Source organism: Neomonachus schauinslandi, chromosome 2 (assembly GCF_002201575.2).
Source record: "Neomonachus schauinslandi chromosome 2, ASM220157v2, whole genome shotgun sequence".
In the NCBI taxonomy this organism is placed as follows: domain Eukaryota; kingdom Metazoa; phylum Chordata; class Mammalia; order Carnivora; family Phocidae; genus Neomonachus; species Neomonachus schauinslandi.
This window is the reverse complement of record NC_058404.1, coordinates 20,497,186-20,518,715: the sequence shown is the minus strand read 5'-3', so window position 1 is coordinate 20,518,715 and position 21,530 is coordinate 20,497,186. Positions and strand designations below refer to the sequence as shown.

At 39.3% G+C, this 21,530-nt stretch overlaps 1 protein-coding gene across 3 annotated transcripts in view; it reads right to left on the bottom strand.

Moving 5' to 3' along the window:
• The window catches only part of ASAH1 (N-acylsphingosine amidohydrolase 1), a 66,193-nt gene that overhangs the window by 7,627 nt on the left and 37,036 nt on the right, over positions 1–21,530 (bottom strand). For 2 of the 3 annotated variants that reach the window (XM_044912824.1, XM_021694213.1), the window contains exons 2-8: positions 19,312–19,358; positions 9,740–9,830; positions 9,244–9,330; positions 6,670–6,748; positions 1,870–1,944; positions 789–834; positions 88–232 (exon numbers count right to left, since the gene is read on the bottom strand). In XM_044912824.1, coding sequence (XP_044768759.1) covers positions 88–232; positions 789–834; positions 1,870–1,944; positions 6,670–6,748; positions 9,244–9,330; positions 9,740–9,760 — 453 coding nt within the window. In that variant the 5' untranslated portion in view covers positions 9,761–9,830; positions 19,312–19,358. Of the gene's footprint in view, positions 1–87; positions 233–788; positions 835–1,869; positions 1,945–6,669; positions 6,749–9,243; positions 9,331–9,739; positions 9,831–19,311; positions 19,359–21,530 lie in introns of those variants that run through there. The other variant, XM_044912823.1, reaches the window with a different exon arrangement.

Sequence of the window (21,530 nt, the reverse complement as noted above, 5' to 3'; positions counted from 1 at the left end):
TTTTAGGTCCTTAGACCCCACCTTTCACAGGCAGTAAAATCAGGACACAGAGCTACCTGTAAAATTATGTAACAGTAGATTCCTTACTGGTTTGAATCCTGTTAACATGCCCACATAGCCAGCAAAGCTTGAAGCCTTGAAGACAGTTTTATTGTTTCTTTGGAAGTCCAAATTCACTGTCAAAGGTTTGAGTTGCTCAGTTATGACCCAGGTATTATTGTTTATATTCCACCTACAAAAGACAAATTTCAGTGACATTTAAAAACAATGATGATAATAATGATGAATATATAATGATCATGGCCAGGCATTATATCAGGTGCTTTATCTCCCTAATTCATTAATGATCAAGCCTCACAAGAACTTTGCGACATGAGTGGTTTTACCCTCCGTTTTCCATATGATAAAACTAGAGGCTCAGAGAAGCTAAATAACCCAATACAACACAGCCTACTAAATAACAAACCCCAGATTCAAATGTAGGTCTCTAATTACAAAGCCCTGTTATATTTTTTCAGGAATGTTAAGAAGATGTAAAATAGAATTCTGTTCTTCCTTTCTAAGAAATAAGCCTGACATGCATCTGGGGCCTTCAATCATGCTCCAGATTTCTGTTTACTAGGTTCAACTCAGTTACAGACTCCCAAATAGTGTGCCCATCTTGTCTCAAAACTATCTAGTATCTTCACTTCTGGTCATATATTGGGCATGATTTGGGATTTACTTTTCATCAATGTAATACAACATACTCTTCCTAAGGACTGATACTCACGGTGTTCTTTACTTACCCAAGAAACACTCCAAAATCCATGTTTCGCCCATGTAGTAGATGACCTAATTTAAAGTAAGGAGACACATGAGGCAGCAGTTATGACAGCATAATGGATTCTAACTCAAAGCTGGACACTTAATTCTGGTTTATTGATATCCACAACTGTTCAATCCAGTGGTAAGAATTAAGCAGCACCCTAATATCATAAGCCTTAATAAGATCAAACTGTTGTGCCTGTCACATTGGCCAGATCCCCTCCCAATTATCTGAGAGCACAGGGTTCCAGGTAAAATTACAATACAAGAAAAGGATCAGTGGTCCTTCTTTGGTCCACTGACAGTTACCTGGACATAGCTATCTTAGCCTCACCTAATGTGACTTGCCAACACACTTCCCTCCAGGAATTGTTACCTACAGCTGAACACTTCAAGGGTCAGGTACAGGCAGACTTTCTACTGAGAGGAGAGGTCTAAATTAAAAGTAAATCAGGGCACATCATCCTGTGCCTTGCATTCTGGGGACCTGCCAGAAAAAAACATGGGAAAGTGAGGCTGGTCTACACAGGATCCCTTGGCTGGGAAATGATGGGACAAGATTTGTTATGGGCTTCAAGGAAAGGCTAGGATCACTATGCATATAAAGATAATCAGGTACCCCTGTGAGTACTTACACTAAATCATGAAGAACAGTATAAGGTAGACTAGCTGAAAGGGTAAGAATGTTTATAGTCCTGAAACACTTCTTCCAAGTTTTTTTGCATCCCTGAATTAAACTTTAATAGCCATTATAGTGGTCTCAAAATAAGGATAGTTTTAAAGTCGCTTTTAAAAAATTTGCTAAGATCTTTAAACTATATGCTACATATACAGAATTTGAAGAGTAAGCCTGGATTAAACTTTAACAGCCATTACGGCGGTCTCCAAATAAGGATAGTTTTAAATTCACTTTTAAAAAATTTGCTAAGATCTTTAAATTATATGCTACATACAGAGAATTTGAAGAGTAAGCCTGGATATTACACGTTCTAATTCTATTTATTTAGATTTTTCTTTTACTTTGTACTTTACACTGCCCACCCTCCCGCAGCACACATTTACCTTCTTTGTCTTCTGTTATTATTGAAGTACAAATGGTAAAAAATTCATAGAACACATTGAATGAAATAATCTCTCCTATGAGAAAAGACAGGACATTTCTTGGTCAATATACAGAACTAGGACATTGTTAGAAAATTCTTTAAGAAAAGGTTTAACAATCATCACGTGTGAGTTTTTGCTGTGGTATACGTGTCCGCAGACCAGTGTGAGCACACCTGCAGAGCTGGTCAGGTAGAAGTGGCTCACCAACCTGTAGTCTACACACACAAAACCAGCCCCCAAAGGGTCAGCCGTTTGGGCAAGCTGAACACCCAGGCACACTGGAATTGTACTGTAACCTGATGTCCAAATTGTTCATCAATATGCTTCATTTTAATTTGGCTTGGGGGTGCTAACATATGACTTTTTTTTTTTAAAGATTTATTTGAGAGAAGGGGAAGAGTGCATGTGCATGTGAGTGGGGGAAGAGGTATAGGGAGAGAATTTCAAGCAGCCTCCCAGATGAGCACGGAGCCTCTGGCAGGGCTTGATCCCACAACCCATGAGATCGCCACCTGAGCTGACCCATGAGATCATGACCTGAACCGAAATCACTGAGTGACCTTAACTGAGCCACCCAGGTGCCCCTAAAATATGGTAACAATACATCTGGTTCTTTGTTATATACTGAACATGTATTTTGCTCACATTTTTAGAGGTGACAATATTTCTAAGGTGAGAAAGGAGATCCAGGAACTATTAATAAAATTAGTGGAGGGCGCCTGGGTGGCTCAGTCGGTTAAGCATCTGTCTTCGGCTCAGGTCATGGTCCCAGGGTCCTGGGATCGAGCCCCGCATCGGGCTCCCTGCTCGGCGGGGGAGTCTGCATCTCCCTCTCCCACTCCCCCTACTTGTGTTCCTGCTCTCGCTATCGCTCTGTCAAATAAATAAATAAAAATCTTAAAAAAAAAAAAAATTAGTGCAGAGCTACCAAGAAAATCCATTTTAAAACATTTTAATTTTTGAATATTTTTCTAAAACTGTATAATAATATAAAGCATTTAATTAACAGGCATACATCATGGGAATAAAAGGCACAGCATATAGGGAATCCAGCCAGAGGTATTTTAATAGTGTTCTACCCCTGTGGTGAGCATAGTACAATGTACAGTGATGTGCTGAAAGACCATGGTGTGTACCCGAAACTATCTAACTCTGTGTATCAACCCTATGCAAACACAATAATTTATTTTAATTAAATAATTAAAGATATAAAGTACACTTTATCACATTCATGTTAACATGTTAAGCTTAACATTTTTTTTCCCATCCTAATCTAATGTGTATTTTACTTCCATTTTGGTAAGATTCTGCTCTTACTTTATTACAAATCATGTGTTAATCTTTTTAATCCATTTTTCTCTCGAGATATTTATATGTGGTTTTTATTTGCTAGGGTTCTTTACATAATAAAGGAATTAAAGACTTGTTTTTCATATAGGCTGCAAGAATATACTTACAGTACACTGACCATCTTTTTACATCATTTTTTTAAGATGTTATTTATTTGAGAAAGAGAGAGAGAGAGCATGAGTGGGACAAGGAGAAGAGAGAGAGGGATAAGCAGACTCTCCGCTGAGTGGGGACCCCAACACGGAGCTTGATCCTAGGACCCTGAGATCATGACCCCAGCCAAAGTCAGATGCTTAACTGACTGAGTCACCTAGGTGCCCCTACATCTTTTTAAAGAAGTAAAAAATGATAAAAAAACCTAGCCACCTCTGTTGATAAATAATACTGATTTTCAGAAATTCTGAATTATCTCTCTTGTTAAAAAAAAACAAGATACTACTGGCTACTTAAAATAACAACTCTATCACTTTGGTAGCTCAAAAATAAAACTGGGGTGGCAGGAAAAGTTTTTTTCATTAAATTAAATTGGAATTCATTAAAATTAAGAATTTCTGCTCACCAAAAGACACCAGTAAGGGAGTGAAAATGCAAGCCACAGACTTGAAGCCACAGAGAAGATAATCTGACAAGAGACTTGTAGCCAGAATATATAAAGAATTCCTTAAAACCATCTACACTACCCTAAAGCAATCTACACATTCAATGCAATCTCCATCAAAATACCAACAGCATTTTTAACAGAACTAGAACAATCTTAAAATTTGTATAGAACCACAAAAACCCCCGAATAGCCAAAGCAATCTTGCAAAAAAAAAAGCAAAGCTGGAGGCATCACAATTCCAGACTTCAAGTTATATTACAAAGCTGTAGTGATCAAGACAGAAAGAGAGTAAAAAATGAAACAAGACAAAACCAGAGAGGGAGACAAACCACAAGAGACTCTTAATCATAGGAAACAAACTGAGGGTTGCTGGAGGGTAGGGGGTATGGGGTAACTGGGTGATGGACACTGGGGAGGGCACGTGATGTCATGAGCACTGGGTATTATATAAGACTGATGAATCACAGACCTGTACCCCTGAAACAAATAATACATTATATGTTAATTATTGAATTTAAATAAAAAAACAGTACAGTACTGGAACAAAAACAGACACATAGATCAATGGAACAGAAGAGAAAGCCCACAATTATATGGTCGATTAATCTTCGACAAAGCAGGAAAGAGTATCCAGTGGGAACAAGACAGTCTCTTCAACAAATGGTGTTGGGAAAACTGGACAGCAACATACAAAAGAATAAAACTGGACCACTTCCTTACACCATACACAAAAATAAATTCAAAATGGATTAAAGATCTAAACATGAGACATGAAACCATAAAAACCCTAGAAGAGAGCACAGGCAGTAATTTCTGACATTGGCCAAAGCAACATTTTTCTACATATGTCTCCTGAGACAAGGGAAATAAAAGCAAAAATAAACTACTGGGACTTCATCAAGATAAAAAGCTCCTGCACAGCAAAGGAAACAATCAACAAAACTAAAAGGCAACCTACAGAATGGGAGAAGGTATCTGCAAATGACATATCTGATAAAGGGTTAGTATCCAGAATATATAAAGAATTTATATAACACCCAAAAAACAATCCAATTACAAAATGGGCAGAAGACATAAACAGACATTTCTCCAAAGAAGATACACAGATGGCCAGCAGACACATGAAAAGAGGCTATCATCACTTACCATCAGGGAAATGCAAATCAAAACTACAGTGAGATATCACCTCACACCTCTCAGAATGGCTAAAATCAACAACACAAGAAACAGCAGGTGTTAGTGAGGATGTAGAGAAAAAGTGCACGTTGATGGGAATGCAAACTAGTCCAGCCACTGTGGAAAACAGTATGGAGGTTCCTCAAAAAATTAAAGAGAACTACCCTACAATCTAGCAATCACACTACTGGGCATTTAGCCGAAGAATACAAAAACACTGAATCAAAGGGATACATGCACCCCTATGTTTATAGCAACGTTATTTACAATAACCAAATTATGGAAGAAGCTGAAGTGTCCACTGAATGATGAATGGATAAAGAAGATATGTGGTGTGTGTGTGTGTGTGTGTGTGTGTGTATGTACATATACAATGGAACATTACTCAGCCCTAAAAAGAATGAAATCTTGCCATTTGAAACAACACGGATGGAGCTAGAGAGTATAATGCTAAGTGAAATAAGCCAATCAGAGAAAGACAAATACCATATGATTTCACTCATATGTGAACTTAAGAAACAAAACAAATGAGCAAAGGGGAGAACAGAGAGGGGACATATCAAAAAACAGACTCTTAAACTAAAGAGAACAAACTGATGGTTACCAGAGAGGAGACAGGTGGATCAAGGAGGGATGAACTTGTTGGGATGAACACCAGGTGATGTATGGAATTGCTGAATCACTATATCATATATTTGAAACTAATATAACACTATGTTAACTAACTGGAATTAAAATAAAAACTTGAAAAAAAAGAATGTTTTAAAACCAATAAAAAATGGGCAAAAAACTGTAACAAACATTTCACCTTTAGAAGGAAGGAAGGAGAGAGACTATCTTTTTTAACCATTTTTTTAAAGAAGCAAAAACAACTGAAACACTAACCAGTGAAAGGAAAGGTCAATAGTTGTACAATCTTATAGTCATCAGGAAAAAGCAAATGACACAATAATGGGAGTCTACACACTCAACCAAATGGCTCAAATGAAAAATACTGATGCTACCAGGTAGAGAAGTATTAAGCAGAGGAAAATAAAACTCTTGTACTATGCTGATTGTCAGTGGACAAAATTCCTTTGGAAAACTGTTTGACAGAATCTACAAGGCTAAAACACAGTTACCCCATAACCTGGTATATATCCAACAGAAATGAGTGCACATGTCCATCAAAGACAGATACAAGAATATTCATAACTGCTTTATTCTTGATATCCGAAGTCTAGAAACCACCCAAACATCCTATTCATACAGTAGCATACTACCTCTAGATAAGTACTCGAGATAGATCGATCGATTTTGGTACTCTAGGTAAGTACAAGAAACCTGACACAACAGTTCACACCGTGTACAGGAGGTTCAAGAAGGCAGAACTCATGTATGGTGAAGTCAGAATAAGCGGTTAACTTGGGGATGTGGTACCATCCGTGAGATGGTGTGATGGAGCATTCTGGATTGCTGGAATTTTCTGTGTCTTGATCTGAGTTGTGATTACATGAATTCATGCATTTTAAAAACTCTACTGAGCTGTATACTTAAGATCTATGCACTTAACTGTATGTAAGATCATACCTCAATAGAAAAATTTTAAAGTGCTTTATTAAATCTTATAAAAGCTGCAAAGTGAACTTTACCTAACGGTATCTCAGTAGCAGCTGCGATCCCCTTCATTTCTTCCTCAAAAGGACCAGGAAAGTTGCCAAGTAGGCCAGGCTGGAAAACAAATAAATTATCAATCATTTGACCTAAAGCGTTACTTTGAGATTTGGTTCTTTTACATAGAATATGTTCTAGATGCCCCTTCCATGGTAAGTGATAAAAGTCATGGATAAAGCACTGTTACATCCTGTATTTCTAAGAGACTCTATCTAGTACTCAATATTGGGCCCCCCATTCCTTAACTCTTGCTTTTATTCCCTTAAACTCGACTGTTCTCAGGTATTATGCCAAGACCTATCTATGACTGTTTTTTCCTGCCTTATATTTCACCCTGTTCTCCAAAAAAGGAGGGAACTGGAAAAACTGCCCTTGGACGACCTAACATGGCCTGCAAACACATCACAAAAAGCACCCCTTATCTCCACCCAAACTCACCCTCCACCTTGGTGCTGCACCCTCATTACTACTTCCTTTCCACACTCATAAAGGCAAATCTGTCTGCTAGTCATTCACAAAACCTTCTGTCTTGGTTAATGGGCTTCCCAGGCTAAGATGCATTATCACAGTCTGTTAGCAAACAATTGACACACGAGCAAAACCCCAGTGGACATATACTTTTATTCTCAAATGCAAGTTTCCACTAAAGGTGAGATCAAAATTTAAGCTCACAGCCTCTCGCTAATAAAATAACGTGCTTAAAATTTGCAAGTCTCATTTGTCACCGACTTGGTATTTATGTCATGTGACCTAAGCATATTTTCTTTTCCCCCTTAGGAATTCAAAGCATTACACAACTGGAATATTCCTGCCAATTTAACACACAAAGATGACTTACTGAACATGTATTAACCACTTACCATATCCAGGCACTGGGCTTTATAGACAGTATTTCACTTAATCCTCACAACGACCATATAAAATATGTATGATTAGTGTATTCTCCCTGATGAGAAACCTGACATTTCACAGCTTAAGAAACGTGTCAAAGGATATAGTTATTAGGTGACGGATCCAACCTTAAAATCCAATGTTTAAGGGAAAAAAAAAAAACAGTGTTGTCTGAATGCAATCCTGGGCATGTGCCATGTCTGGGGACAGCAGGGGCCTCTCGTCTGCTGTTCCTGCCAACCTCTGTATGTGGGGGAGGTCTGGTTGCTATGAACATGAAGGAGACCCTCAATCAAAGATTCTGAAAGCATAAATATGAGGGAGAACAGAGCTGGTGGCTGACGGGATGACATGCCTAGAGCATCCAGTCTCTGGGACTCAATGATCCTTAACTAGGGGTGGTTTTATCCCCAGGGGAGATTTGGTGATATCTAGAGGCATTTTTGGGTCTCGCAAATGAAAGGGTGCACCCAGTGGGTAGAGGCCAGGGGTGTTGCTAAACATCCAACAATGCACAGACAGCCCCCACAACAAAATATTATCCAATCCCAAATGTCATAAGTGCTGAAACATCTGCCCTATGCCCTGGGTGTCCCCCCCAAATCCTTTGTACCCTGCAGAACATTGAGGGTCCCAGAGTGATGACCAAAACAGGGTGATGAGGATCTCTAGGGGGCTCCAAGGGCCAGGCCCTAGATTTTCCATTGGTTCCACCTAAATTAAAAAGGAGCTGAAGAAACGGACTCTTCCTGCATGACCAGGAGGAAAATGAACTGATTTGGCAAATACAGAGCTCCAAGAAACACTCAACCCAGTGAGTTTCAATGGTCACAGCTACTGAAGGACTCCATGAAGTACAGAGCTGGGCGGAGTATATCATTTGGTCATATGTAGAAAAATCTGTGTCCTGAGATACAGAGGCAAAGTACTTAAAAAAAAAAAAACCGCAAATTTTCAATAGTGAACTGGCAAATATAAGTACAGTTGACCCTTGAACAATGCGGGGGTTAGGAGCGCCCACCTCTTGTAGAGTTGAAAATCCCCGTATAATGTTTGACTCTCCCAAAACCACCAAGAGTTTACTGTTGACCAGAAACCTTACCGATAATACCAATAGTTAATTAACATGCATTTTCTATGTTATATGTATTTTAAACTGTATTCTTACAATTTAAAAAGGTAGAGAAAAGAAAATGTTAAAAAAATCATAAGGAAGAGAGAATACATTTACAATACTTTACTGTATTTATTAAAAAAAAAAATCCATGTTTAAGTGGACCTTCCCAGTTTAAACCTGTGCTGTTCAAGGGTCCACTGTATGTCTAAGGGGAAGGACATGCCATGCTGCCAGACGAAATATATATGTGCCCACTGTTCTGTAAATAGTCTATACTTAAAAAAAAAAATTAAGGGGCAGTTAATTGCCAAAATTTGCCATGCTATTTTGTGTCCTGTTATTCATACATTACCAAACCCCAGAATTTTAAGTCCCTCTAAAGTTTTGATGGTGGTCTAGAATAAATGCAGACTTGTCCGAAAGCTCCTTAGAAGAAGTTGTCAAATTATGCCTTTAAATAAATACCAAAGCCTTTTCTGAACTCTGTGTCTATATGTGGATGTGTGTATGTTTAAAATTTATTGTGGGAAATAATATTTCTTACCAACTTTTGATCCACTATCTGCGTAATTTTTCCACTTGGCACAAATGCATTTACTAGATCCTTCAGGGAATTCACTATAATCCTTAGCTGAAAAATAAATAAATTGTTTAACAAGAGACATAAAAAATGTTGACATTTAAGATTAATATTGGTGAAATGAAAACAGACACAGACCTTTTGATTTATCCATACATAGTTAAATAGAGTGCTATTTGGAAATATTTTCATCTAATATATACACACAATACATCTTTAACAGGCCATTTTATTAATTAATTAGAAAAAGGCAGATGATAGAAAGAAACAAAGGCAAAGGCGAGTAAAAAGACCAGGAAGCTACAGAAAAATGGCATCATTTCTTCTATTATTGTTAACAGGAGAAAAATATCAAAATCATATCCTTAAAATACTTGGTGTGTAATTTCATGAAATGCTCTTTTAAAAATGCAGTTATATTCAGTAATGTCAGAAATAGAAGATTTAACAATTAGCATACCGCTGGTGCCTTGTCAGCCATCAATTCATGCCATCTTTTGTAGGGCGGTAAGTCAAGATTTATGGTGTACCATGGAACTGGGCCCCTATAGCTGTAATGAGAGGTGTAGCATCGTGAAATGTAAAAAGCAATTTTTTGATGGGAGTTAGGCAGTTACATCGAGATGGCTATGTTAGAGGCATATTCTTAACAGTAACACAGAAGTTGGTACTCAAACCAAGGTTTGCGAAGAGCTCATTTTCCCAGCTAGTGTTTCTGCCCTATGTTGTATACACAATCACACATAATTTCAGAAATCTTAGAATAGAGTTATACATTCTGGAAGGGCAAGGTGAATTGGTGATAAATGAAAGAATTTTGGCTCATGAGCCTCATGTCATCTGAATCTCATTGCTAGAAAATATCTGCCTTTTTTGCCCTCCTAAATCTCTGCAGAGATTTAGTCTAGGCTCTGGGCACCTCTCTCTGATTGGTTTCCCAGTCTCAGAATTCCCTCTTAGTCACACTACTGCCAAATCAGTCTTAGCATTGGCTTTAGTACGGTCGCCTTTCAAGCGTCCAGAAATGGCAGCATGTATTAGCTTCCCAAGATTGGTTTCAAGAACCTTCTCTACTCACTCAGCCATGAGACTCTCCCTGCCATGCTCTCTCTCTCCGTATTCTTCTGTAGTCAGTGCAAACCCAAGCACTGTTCCAATCATACGCATTCCCCAATTTCCTACCCTTCAACTGACAAAAAGCAGTTTCTGCTATGAGGATATAGCAACGTCCACTCCTTTATCATTGGAGCTGGGCCCTATTTCTGGTGGATGAACGCTACCACTGTTCTCTGTAGTTACAGAAACATTATCTTCCGGCTCTTGTTACTAAGCCTCTAAGGGTGTGCTATTCGGTGATTTATCAGCTTAGAACTAATAGTAAATTAGTAAAACTATTACAGTTTTATATTTATATAAATATATAAATTTATATATTTATAAGTAACATATATTTAAAAATAAATAAAAATACATAAATATTTATAATATAAAAATATATATATTTATATATGTTATTATTAGTAAAACTAATAATAAAAATAACCAGCATTTGCTCCATTATTTCTCTGCTCCAGAGAAACATAAGGTGCATGCTGGTGTGAGTTACAGGAGCTGATATCTATATTAAAGACTAGGATACTTAATTCCTAGAAAAAAAGCTTAACATAAAAACAACTTAGTTCAGGGGTGCCTGGGTGGCTCAGTCGGTTAGGCATCTGCCTTCGGCTCAGGTCATGATCCCGGGGTCCTGGGATCGAGCCCCACATCGGGCTCCCAGCTCAGCAAGGAGCTTGCTTTTCCCTCTCCTCCCCACTTCTGCTCTCTCTCTCACTCTGTCTCTCAAATAAATAAAATCTTTAAACAAAAAACAAATTAATTCAGTTTCTGACTGATCATAACGTCACATGCGAAATTCGGTTCCACAATTCCAAAAAAAAAAAAATTTTGGTTCATCCCATTACACGGCCTCCCCTCCCTGCCGGCGCACACTCAGATTTCCACGTCTAGGATCAGTGGTAAGGCAGTGGCCTTACCTGCCCTAAGACAGGTTTTCTGAACTCCAATCAGCTGCTCTTCCCCTTAGAATATCCAACAAAACCCAAACCTATATCCACCCTAATCTCCTGATTCGTCTTCAGTCCAGAGCCTTGGGTAGGCTCAAGGATTCCAAAGAAGAAACGGAGAGGAAATAAACTCAGTAGAGCAGAGGATTAGATTACGTGGGCATGGGGAGACCCCAAAATCTCTCTATACTAACACCTCCACTAATCACAATCCTTTGAAAGAACTGTGAAGCTGATGAACAAAATCATTTTAATAACCAACGCTTAGCCATGATCCCACATTTTACTTCTCACTAAACATTTTTCTAAAATGTCTCCGTATTTAACATCTGTACCTCAATTTCCTCGAGAAATAAATAGTATCTACTTTAGGAGGGCAGTGATGATTACATGAAATACACAGAAAATACTCCGCAGTATCGGTACTCAATCAATAGTCATTACTACAGACTATTTTCCCACGTCACTGCAAACAATAAACATCATTACATTATGTTTACGACTTAGCATCTGCTGTGCTCAGCTCATCACAGTCACTATTAAGAGCTGACTGAACCCACCTGGCTCCACAGGTGGCTCTAAAACTAGTCCCAGTGACACAACACACGCACACGCAGACAGGCTGAGTGCCAGGGAGCAGCAGAAAATAAGTGCTAATGGGATCTGGAGGGATTCAGGGGTGCTCCAGCTGTCAGTCCCTTGATCTCCAGCCCTGATGTGACCCGTCAGGCTGCAGAAACAGGCGTTTGTTTCTCTCCTCCCTCACAGATGCTTGTGCCTACCTCCAGAACCCAGGCACTCGATCAAAAATAATGTACAGGGGGATTCTGCTGTCATTCAAAGGTGTATGAATACCACGCCCCCCTCTCACATCCCAAGACACAGTTACAGTTCAGAGGAAAGGATCAGAGCAGAATGGAAGATTTTTATGCAGAGAACAGGCTAGGGAGGCAGGAAGGAATCCAGGAGAAATACCAGGACAGAGGTATTTACAATATAGATAGATATATATGAGAAAAATGTGTTTATCTGTACATGTGGGTTTTGTACATCTGTCTTTGTACACTTGTATCACATACATACACTCAGCAGCCTGGAACCAGTTAAAAGCCCAAGCAGGGAAGGTTTGCAGGGTTACCAATTCATAGACACACACAAGGTGAACATGCAAGGGAGTAGGAAAAAAAAAAGCCTTAAATATGGAAGGTATTCATTACGTGTTAAATGAATTGGGGCAGTGAGACCAGTCAAGAGATGCATGTAATCAATAAGGCACTGAAAACCAAGATGTAGCCAGTGTTTACACAAAGGAAGACCTTCAGAGAACAAGCCATTAGAGAGAGGGCTGGAATGCACACTGGCTTTAGAATAACATAGAAACTGATTACTTCTAACTTACTTCCTGTCAAATATTTGCCTTTTTCCACAGAAAAGTGAGTAAATTGAAAGAATTTCGTGTATTACAGTTGCACTGTATCTGGGGCAGAGGCTATTTAGAATACATAATTTAGGCAAGTGCAGTACAATATATATATAACTGGAATGCTACAAAAATCAAGAATGTCATCTTGATATTGCTGGTTTCTGAAAATTAATAAAAGAAAATGTCATTTAGACTGGAGTTGGGGGCAGACAGGGTAGCTCTCATGCCCAACTGCAGACCCAACAGGAAGAAAGCTGCCTTTCTTTTTTTAAATTTTATTATGTTATGTTAGTCACCATACAATACATCATTAGTTTTTTTTTTTTTTTAAGATTTTATTTATTTTTTTGACAGAGAGAGACATAGCGAGAGCAGGAACACAAGCAGGGGGAGTGGGAGAGGGAGAAGCAGGCTTCCCGCAGAGCAGGGAGCCCGATGTGGGACTCGATCCCAGGACCCTGGGATCATGACCTGAGCCAAAGGCAGATGCTTAACGACTGAGCCACCCAGGCGCCCACATCATTAGTTTTTGATGTGGTGATGCATGATCCATTGTCAAGTTGATACGACCCTGAACTACTACTTCACTATCCCAGCAGAGGAAGAAAGGTTGCCCTGGCAACAGCCAGGCCAATGAGAAGCTCTTCCGACTCCCAGTTTACTCCAGTGGACTTATTTTAACAGCCTTCTCAACTTCCTTTTCCTCTAGAAAAGAGTGCTCCTCTCCCTTGTTCTACAGACTTGCCTATGGTTTTGCCCTAGCTTGCTTGTCCCTCACTATAATTCTCTGCTATTCCTGAATAAACCCATATTTGCTGGTAAAATAACTGGCAGATTTATTTTTTAAGGTTAACAGTACTTGGTGATCAGAAGTAGAATCCAGAGAAAACCCCCAACAACTCCAAGGCTGGTGAGAAAACAGGTGTCTATTAACCACAGAGCCAACTGGGCTCCCTGCTTTCCTGACAATCCTGGGGCTGGAGGGTAAGTGTTCCCTGGGATTCAAGCTCTTCTCTGTGTTCGAGCTCTCCAGGCTTTATTCGGGATTTGTCTTAAGGCTGTGTGTGTGTGTGTGTGTGTGTGTGTGTGTGTGTGTGTTTAATCGGAGAGTAACTGTTGACTCCTTTACAGAATCAGACTGTTCCTGTTGGAACTGTACCGACTCCTGTCTGGAACCAGACGGGTTCCCCTGCCGGTGTGAACTGACTCATTTTGGGATCAGACTGTGCCCGCTGGATATGCACGAGGCTTTTGGTATGACTCCAATTTGGAACCGGATTGTTCCTGCTGGAACCATACTGGGCCTTTGGTCTGATGCCTTCTGGAAACAGACTGTTTTCTGTTGAAACTGTGCTACTTAGCATTTTTTCTCTTTACTCTTGAGAAAAACTTCTACGAAATGGAATCCCAGTCATCAAAATGCTTTGAGGGTACCAGGCCCCTACTGGGGCTCCACCTGGTCTATCTTTACAAACTATGGTCCTTCTGCATATGCATTTATAACTAAATAGACTGAGTTAACCAAAAGTAATTTAGAACTTCAATAGCCCTTGTGGGGAACTTTCCGACCTGCCCAAACTTGGTTTACCCAAAAGTAAATTAGAAAGCACAGCCACTAAAAAACAAAAAAACCTAAATGGGATGCCTGTTTTAGACGGCACCTTGAGGCTTCTGAATCCTTTTAGGATTCTGAGTTTGCCTCTTTGTAAAATACTATTTCTAAATTAACTGATACAAGTGAAAGAATCTTTGGAGCTTTGGAGCCCTCTTTTTCTCCTCCTCTACCTTCTTTGTTTCCAGACACCTGGCAGGTGCCACTTTCCTTTATTCTCACAGCTGAACTTCCTTTTTTTCTCTGAAATGCTCCCTGCTCCTTCTCCTGCCTCTTTAAAGTTGAGTCTTCTGAGGATCTACAGAAATGCCAAGTTTCTTATGCTTGCTGTACTAAGGGAACTATGCGAGCCATAAAGAATTTTCTAAAGTGACTGACACCCTCCCCGCCCCCCCCACATAAGCTTGCTATAGAATTTACCCTAGTTATTCAAACTTACCAATCTAGTTTCTCAGATTTATATCCATTAGTCCACATGCTTATTTGTGAGGGTCAGACCAAACACTGGATGAAACTAGTCTGACAGGAACATCCTGGAGGACATGCAGAGAAACAGACTCCTAACTTTTGGCAAGACACTAGAACACTCCCAGGGAATATCCACTGGGCAGTTATAGTAGCTTTTCCTAAGCCTGTCGATGGGAACAAAAATTCAGGCTTGTGCACAAAAGCCTGATGAACCTCTTTCATGACTACTACAATCAACTCCAAATTGTTTTTAAAGAAGTTTCTGGTTTTCCTTTAAATGCTGAATCCACTCAGGTAGCATTTAACTCTACGTTCAACAATGACCTGAACAGGGATATTTCTCCTTGAGTCTTTTTTTTTTTTTTAAAGATTTTATTTATTTATTTGAGAGAGGGAAGGAGGGAGGGAAAGAGAAAGAGAGCACAAGCAGGGGTAAGGGCAGAGGGAGAAGCAGAAGCAGACTCCCTTCTGAGCAGGGAGCCCGATGCGGGACTCGATCCCAGGACCCTGGAATCATGATCTGAGTCGAAGGCAGACACTTAACCGATTGAGCCACCCAGGTGCCCCTCTCCTTGAGTCTTTTAAAAGGACCAGGATGAAATGGAAAACTATACGCACTCCAGATTGAATCTGGCAAACCGGCTCGCTTGCGTCCTAGATGGGTCACCTAAAGAAGGACTGCTAAAATTTTCAATTTTCGACTTGGGCAAATGAAGGTCCCTAAAAAAACCAAAACCCTTCCAGTTTCTGCTATTATTGCAAAGACCCAGGGAATTATTAAAAAGCTGGGACAAACTTAAGTGCTCCAGGTGCTGTAAGCCCTTTACTCAGTCTTTCTAGCCTCCTCCTCATTTCCAAACACAAGGCCCTAAGGAGCTAAAGGTGCTCCTCCCAACCCTCCCTCTTTAGTGACCTGCAGACACCACTTTCCAGACTGGGAACAAATCTCCTGTCTGCGTTGATGCCAGAGCTACACTCTGCATGCTTAACCCCACTGCTTTAAAGCAGTCTCGACCTCAGAGCACTAAAACAGTTCAAATAGTTGAGGGGGTGGGTCTCTGATAGACCTCAACAGGTTCCCATCTCTGACCCTATTCCCTTTTGTCTAGGCCTATTGAGAGAGATGCATCCTTTCTCCCCCTTAATTCATCCATCTCTATTCATTTACGGGGCCAAGATTTCTCACAGAACTATCATGCCAGAATTTCCTTCTCCCAAAGGGGAAATAATTCTAGAATTTGGTAACAGTAATCAAAATAGCCAACCAGGGGGATTAAATGACGCTTGCACATCTTTCATTTGCTCCATCTCTGACTGGAGCTGCATCTAGAGACACTGATTATTTGCTACTACTGGATCAACTACCACCTCCTTAACAGGCAAAATCCTCAACTGATATTGGCAGAATCCAAAGTACACCTCCCCATCAAGATTCAAATAGATCCCTCAAACCCCTCTGCAGAATTAATCAAAATCAAGAAGGCCCTTGAGGCATCAAGCCCATAATAGAAGATTATAAGGCTCAGGGCTTCACTATCCCCTGCACTAGCCCCTGTAATATTCCTATTTTATCTGTAAGAAAACCCAGTGGCTAAGGATGGAGGTCTGTCCAGGACCTAAGAGTAGTAAGTACCACTGTTTTCCCTTGGCATCCTGTTGTTCCCATCCTTTACATGCTACTGATATCCATTCCTACTGAAAGCTAATTTTTCATAGTTTTAACTATGCAGCACATTTTTAGTATTCTCGCTGATGAGAATAGCCAATATCTTTTTGCTTTCACTTGGGAACAGCAATACAGCTGGACGATCATATTTATCCCCAGGGTTTCACAGAGTCCCTCTTACTTTTCACAAACCTTAAAAGCTGGGATGGTAGAAAGTTTTGGGAAGGCTCTACTTGGTTAAAATATGTAGATGACTTGCTTTTCTATCCCACCTTCTCAAACTTCTTCACAGGAGATAGCATCCACCTGTTAAAATCTGTAGCCTTAAAAGGATATAAAAATCTCCAAAGTTAAAAAAAAAAAGCAGTTTGCTCAAATTCAGGTTTGATACTTAGGGCATCTGATCTCCAAACAAGGACTACACTCGGATCCAGATGATACCCTTTATGATTGTTGACAGGACTTTCTGACCCCTCACGACAATTTGTAACAAACTCTTCGAAGCAAGGCAAGGATTTTCATGACTTCCTGAGCGCTCTTATTTAAAGGATGTAAATAGTAAATACTGTGTGGGGTAGGCTACCGCAACTCCTTTTTGAAATCACTGAGGCAGCACCTTTACCTTTGGTATTTCTACCCAACAGGTTGAAATATATGCCCTTGCTCAAACTTGTCCCTTAGCCAAGGCTAAAGCCACGGACATTTATACCGACAGTCACTATGCTTTTGGGGCAGTTCATCACTTTGGAATATTATGGGAACAATGAGATGTCCTTACCCCCAATGGGGATAAGATTAAAAATGGCTCTTATGTCCAAAATGTACTAGATGCCATACTTTTGCCGGCAGCGCTATTAATAAGGTTTTTGGGCGTACCAGACTTGACTCACTTCCTGGAGGCCAAACAAAACCACCTCACTGGTATTTCCATCAAAAATGCTGCTCTCAAGGAGACCAAGAGCCAAACCTCTGTCACAGTCCAAAGGAATGTTCTCCCAGATGATTATTTAGAAAAATTGACAAGAGATACCCAACAATTGACTCTAGAGAGGGAGAAACGATATTGAAAATCTAATAATTGTTGTCTTGATAAAAAGAGACTCTGGTTTGGACCAAATAACTGTCTGGCCCTACCAGCAATTCTAAAATTCCCACTACTTACATGCATTAAACCACTGGTCTACTAACAAAGTGTCAGTATGTACCTGTCCTGTACGTTTACAAATGTACTTGTGCTCCTGGCTGTGTTCACTATTCTGCTTCCATTGTCTCTTCAAGCAGAGACTTCCAGGAGGCCTACATGACTCTACGTTTGCCTTCACAGGGAAAAGCTCTCTCCTAAGTTGGAATCAGTGCCAACAAATATTTCAGTTGGCTACTTTCAGACCTAGAGTCCTAGTTTAGAGCCATCATACAACTTGGAGTTCTGTTACTTCTTCCGCTTTGCGTAATTATTTTAAGTTTTGTATTTTGTTCCCTATCAAACTTTTTAAAAAAACAGTGAACCCAATAAGATGATGCTGGTTCAATGTTCTGAGAAAATCTCCAACACTTAAGACCTTAAGAAGATACAGACTTTGGATGGGAAGTGCCTGAGTGTTCTCTCCTAACCTTCCTCATCAACTCAAACGTGGCTTTAAGTGGTTTCCAACTGCTCTGCACCTTCCTCCCTGCACAGAACATGACAAGCAGGAAAGGTCCTTCCTGGAACTGAGGGGAAAAACCACTAGATATGGAAAACTTGACTCTTGATCACTTATGCTTTTAAAGAAAGATCTTTTTTAAATTTTTTTGAAGTTTTTTTTTTTAAAGAAAGCTCCACCCCCAACATGGGGCTTGAACTTGCAACCCAGCAGAAACCCAGAAAGAAAGGAGCCTTGCAAGTTGATAGTACTTTAGATACCACTTTACTACCCCCACAGGAAGAAGAAAGGTGTTCTCTTTTGTTCTGCAGGCTTCCCTATGGTTTTGCTGTAGCTTGCTTGTCCTGGATTGCAATTCTCTGCTCTTCCCAAGTAAACCCATGTTTGCTGGTAAAACAACTGGCAGTTTTATTTCTAAGGTTAACAGTTTAAAGTTATACTCACTCTCCTTTCCCCTGTCCCGCAGCAAGCTACTTTCAGAGAGAATAAAAGCAGGGCAAAAAAGATTACCCTTCCTTACACCTTTCTCTGCTTTTCCACATTCTGTATCCTTTGGGCTGGTGGGCTATTCTTAAACTTTTCTCATAAACCCATTTAGCCACAAAAGATTTGAAAAGGCCATATATTATATTAAAAACATTAACATTAAATGCACTAAAATATGACACTGGCCCTTCCCTTATGTTTTGTAATCCTGTTTTGTTCTCGACAGCTTTGATTATCATGCCAGGCGTTTATTTCTTGACGGTTTCATATATAAGACCCTACACTTTCTTCCAATATAATCTGGTGGTTTATATTCAGGTACCACAGGAAGTCATGGCTCAGCTCTGCATTTGTCAGGATGAAAAAATGCTTGGCAGTTGACAATTTACTGGAGAACAGAGATTCTTTTTTTTTCTCTGATTTTGATAAACTAGAAATGGGCATTTTAGTCATGGGGTATTTCAATATTTGTCCAGGGTCTTAGCCAAATATATAACACACAGACCTGGAAAAAAAAAAAATCTGTCTCAGAAGAAAAAAAAAATTTTGTCTCAGGACAGAAGACATGACTTAAATTTTTCTTCATTATTGTCATTTTTATGAGATAATTACATAAGGGAAAAGTCTCCACAAAGGCCAAAGTCAGTTTTGAAGATCTGATGTTTACTCACGTTGGTCCAGAAGGAGGATAGGTTGATTTTCTGCAGTTTTCTGTCCACTAAAAAAAAACAAAGAAAATTAAGTTTCAGAAAATAATAAACTGAACAATTTGCAAAAACAGTTAAAGACTGTGTAAACAAAATCAAGCGTGATTTGCCCTTTCAGATCATTACCTCTTAAAAGTCTTTTGCTCCCACGAAAACTTGTAAAATCTCAAACTTAAGGGCATTTTCAGCCCTAATTCAATTTGTACTAGTGCTATAATTTGGATTCTATATTGCAAACATACGGAATAAAGAGGAAATGTTAAGAAAGTAGATGGAAATGTTTATGTCAGATAGGCTGATATATCACTAAGAGTAAAGTAAATCTTGATAGAGTATGATGTCACTTGAATTCATGAGCCAACTCCATTGCAACCGAGATTTGCAACCCAAACCAGATTTTCAGGACACACTGTGCAGGGCCCTTCATAATCTGGCCATACTTTACCTTCCCAGCCTCCTTTCCTGCCACTCCTCCTCTTATCATGCACGGCCACACGCAAACACATCCTCTGACCTCGGACCCTCCCCTGCCTGTGCATGCGCTGTTCCAGTGGCCCAAAATGCCATTTCTCCACCTGATGAACTTTGCACTTTAATTTCTAAGACCCATTTCAAATACTGTCTTTTTGTGAAGTCTTCCTCTACTTCCCATATGAAAACAGTCATACTCTCCTCCATCCTCCCTGAGCACCTGTGCACATCTCTATTACCATAGTTATGACCCTGCATTAAAATTATGTTTCTCTCTTCACCTCCTGTGCTCCAGGAGGTGAATGGCTCCCAACACTGAGACCACTCAGTGAATGAATGAATGAGACTGTTTTAGGGAGAACTGTTGAAGCTTAGTAGCAACATAAAATCAGCTCTTAACATGAAATGGTAAAAGTTCACACGGATTTACGATATTTTTTATTACTAGTTCAAGATGGCAAGCATGTTTATCTCTTGCTGTAGACCCAATATTGTAAATGTAAAATAATTTTTAAAAAGAAGCAGAAATCCATAATAAGAGGTGGAATAGGGAAGGAAACTACTAGAACTATAGTTTGAGCTCAGAAAATATTTCTGCAGCAAAAATGTGTGGGAATGGAGATCTAACATCTTGCTTTAACTTTTTTTTTAATTAAGTACAGTTGATACACAATGTTACATTAGTTTCAGGTGTATAACATAGCGATTCCACCAACTCTGTATGTTATGCTGTGCTCACCACAGGCTACAATCTGTCACCATACAATATTTTAATAATACCACTCACTATACTCTCTATGCTGTGCCTTTCATCCCTGTGACTTATTCATTCCATAATGTATTAACTTTTTATAGTAAAGAAGTGTATAATGTAGCGTGACCTAACCTGTGATCCAAACATTAACTATCTAATAACTTTACTACAGTAAAAGTTGCTCATAAGTGCTGTTTTGCCTTGTAATTTTAGACTCAATTCACTAAGAAACAGCACTGAGCATCAGATTATCAGAAGCTAATTCAATCATTAGAATTTAAACTCTATTTCTAAAATATTAGAATATAACATATTACATAATATATAGCATTAATTTGATAATTCAGTATCAAGGTAGCAAAAGCTAATCTCCAAAGCCACTCAATGTTCATAACAGTGGTTGAGGGTGGTTCTTGTTTGGAAAACTTTCAGCCCCTGAATTTAAAAACCATAGTAAAACTTGACTGCTGCTAACCTAACTCCTGTGTAGAGGTTTGGATATTCAGCATCTTTCTTATAAAAATTCACAGAAATGATAATGATTAAGTCTACAAGAGGAAAAGGAGTTCATGGTTGATAGTAGTGGTTCATTAACACATGAGAGATTCAAATATTTTCCACAAATTACCTGCCAATCAGCACTATAATAATCACAAGCTGGACACAGCTTGCATTTTCACAAGCTTTGTACATTTGTCCAACTAAGCTTTTGTCTACACCACACATATTCTTACCATTGTCCACTGTTATACAAAACAGCAGATTCCATTACAGGTCTTACTGAATTACTAAGTTCTCAAGTTCTTTGAGAGCATCCTTGCCTGCAGTTGTTCCATGAGAATATATAGAGAGACTAATTCTTCAGTCTCAAACTTGGCACTGATGCTTTAATAAACAGCAATAACTGATCAGTATCAATAACTTCAGTATCAATAATTGAGAATCAATTTGCCTTGCT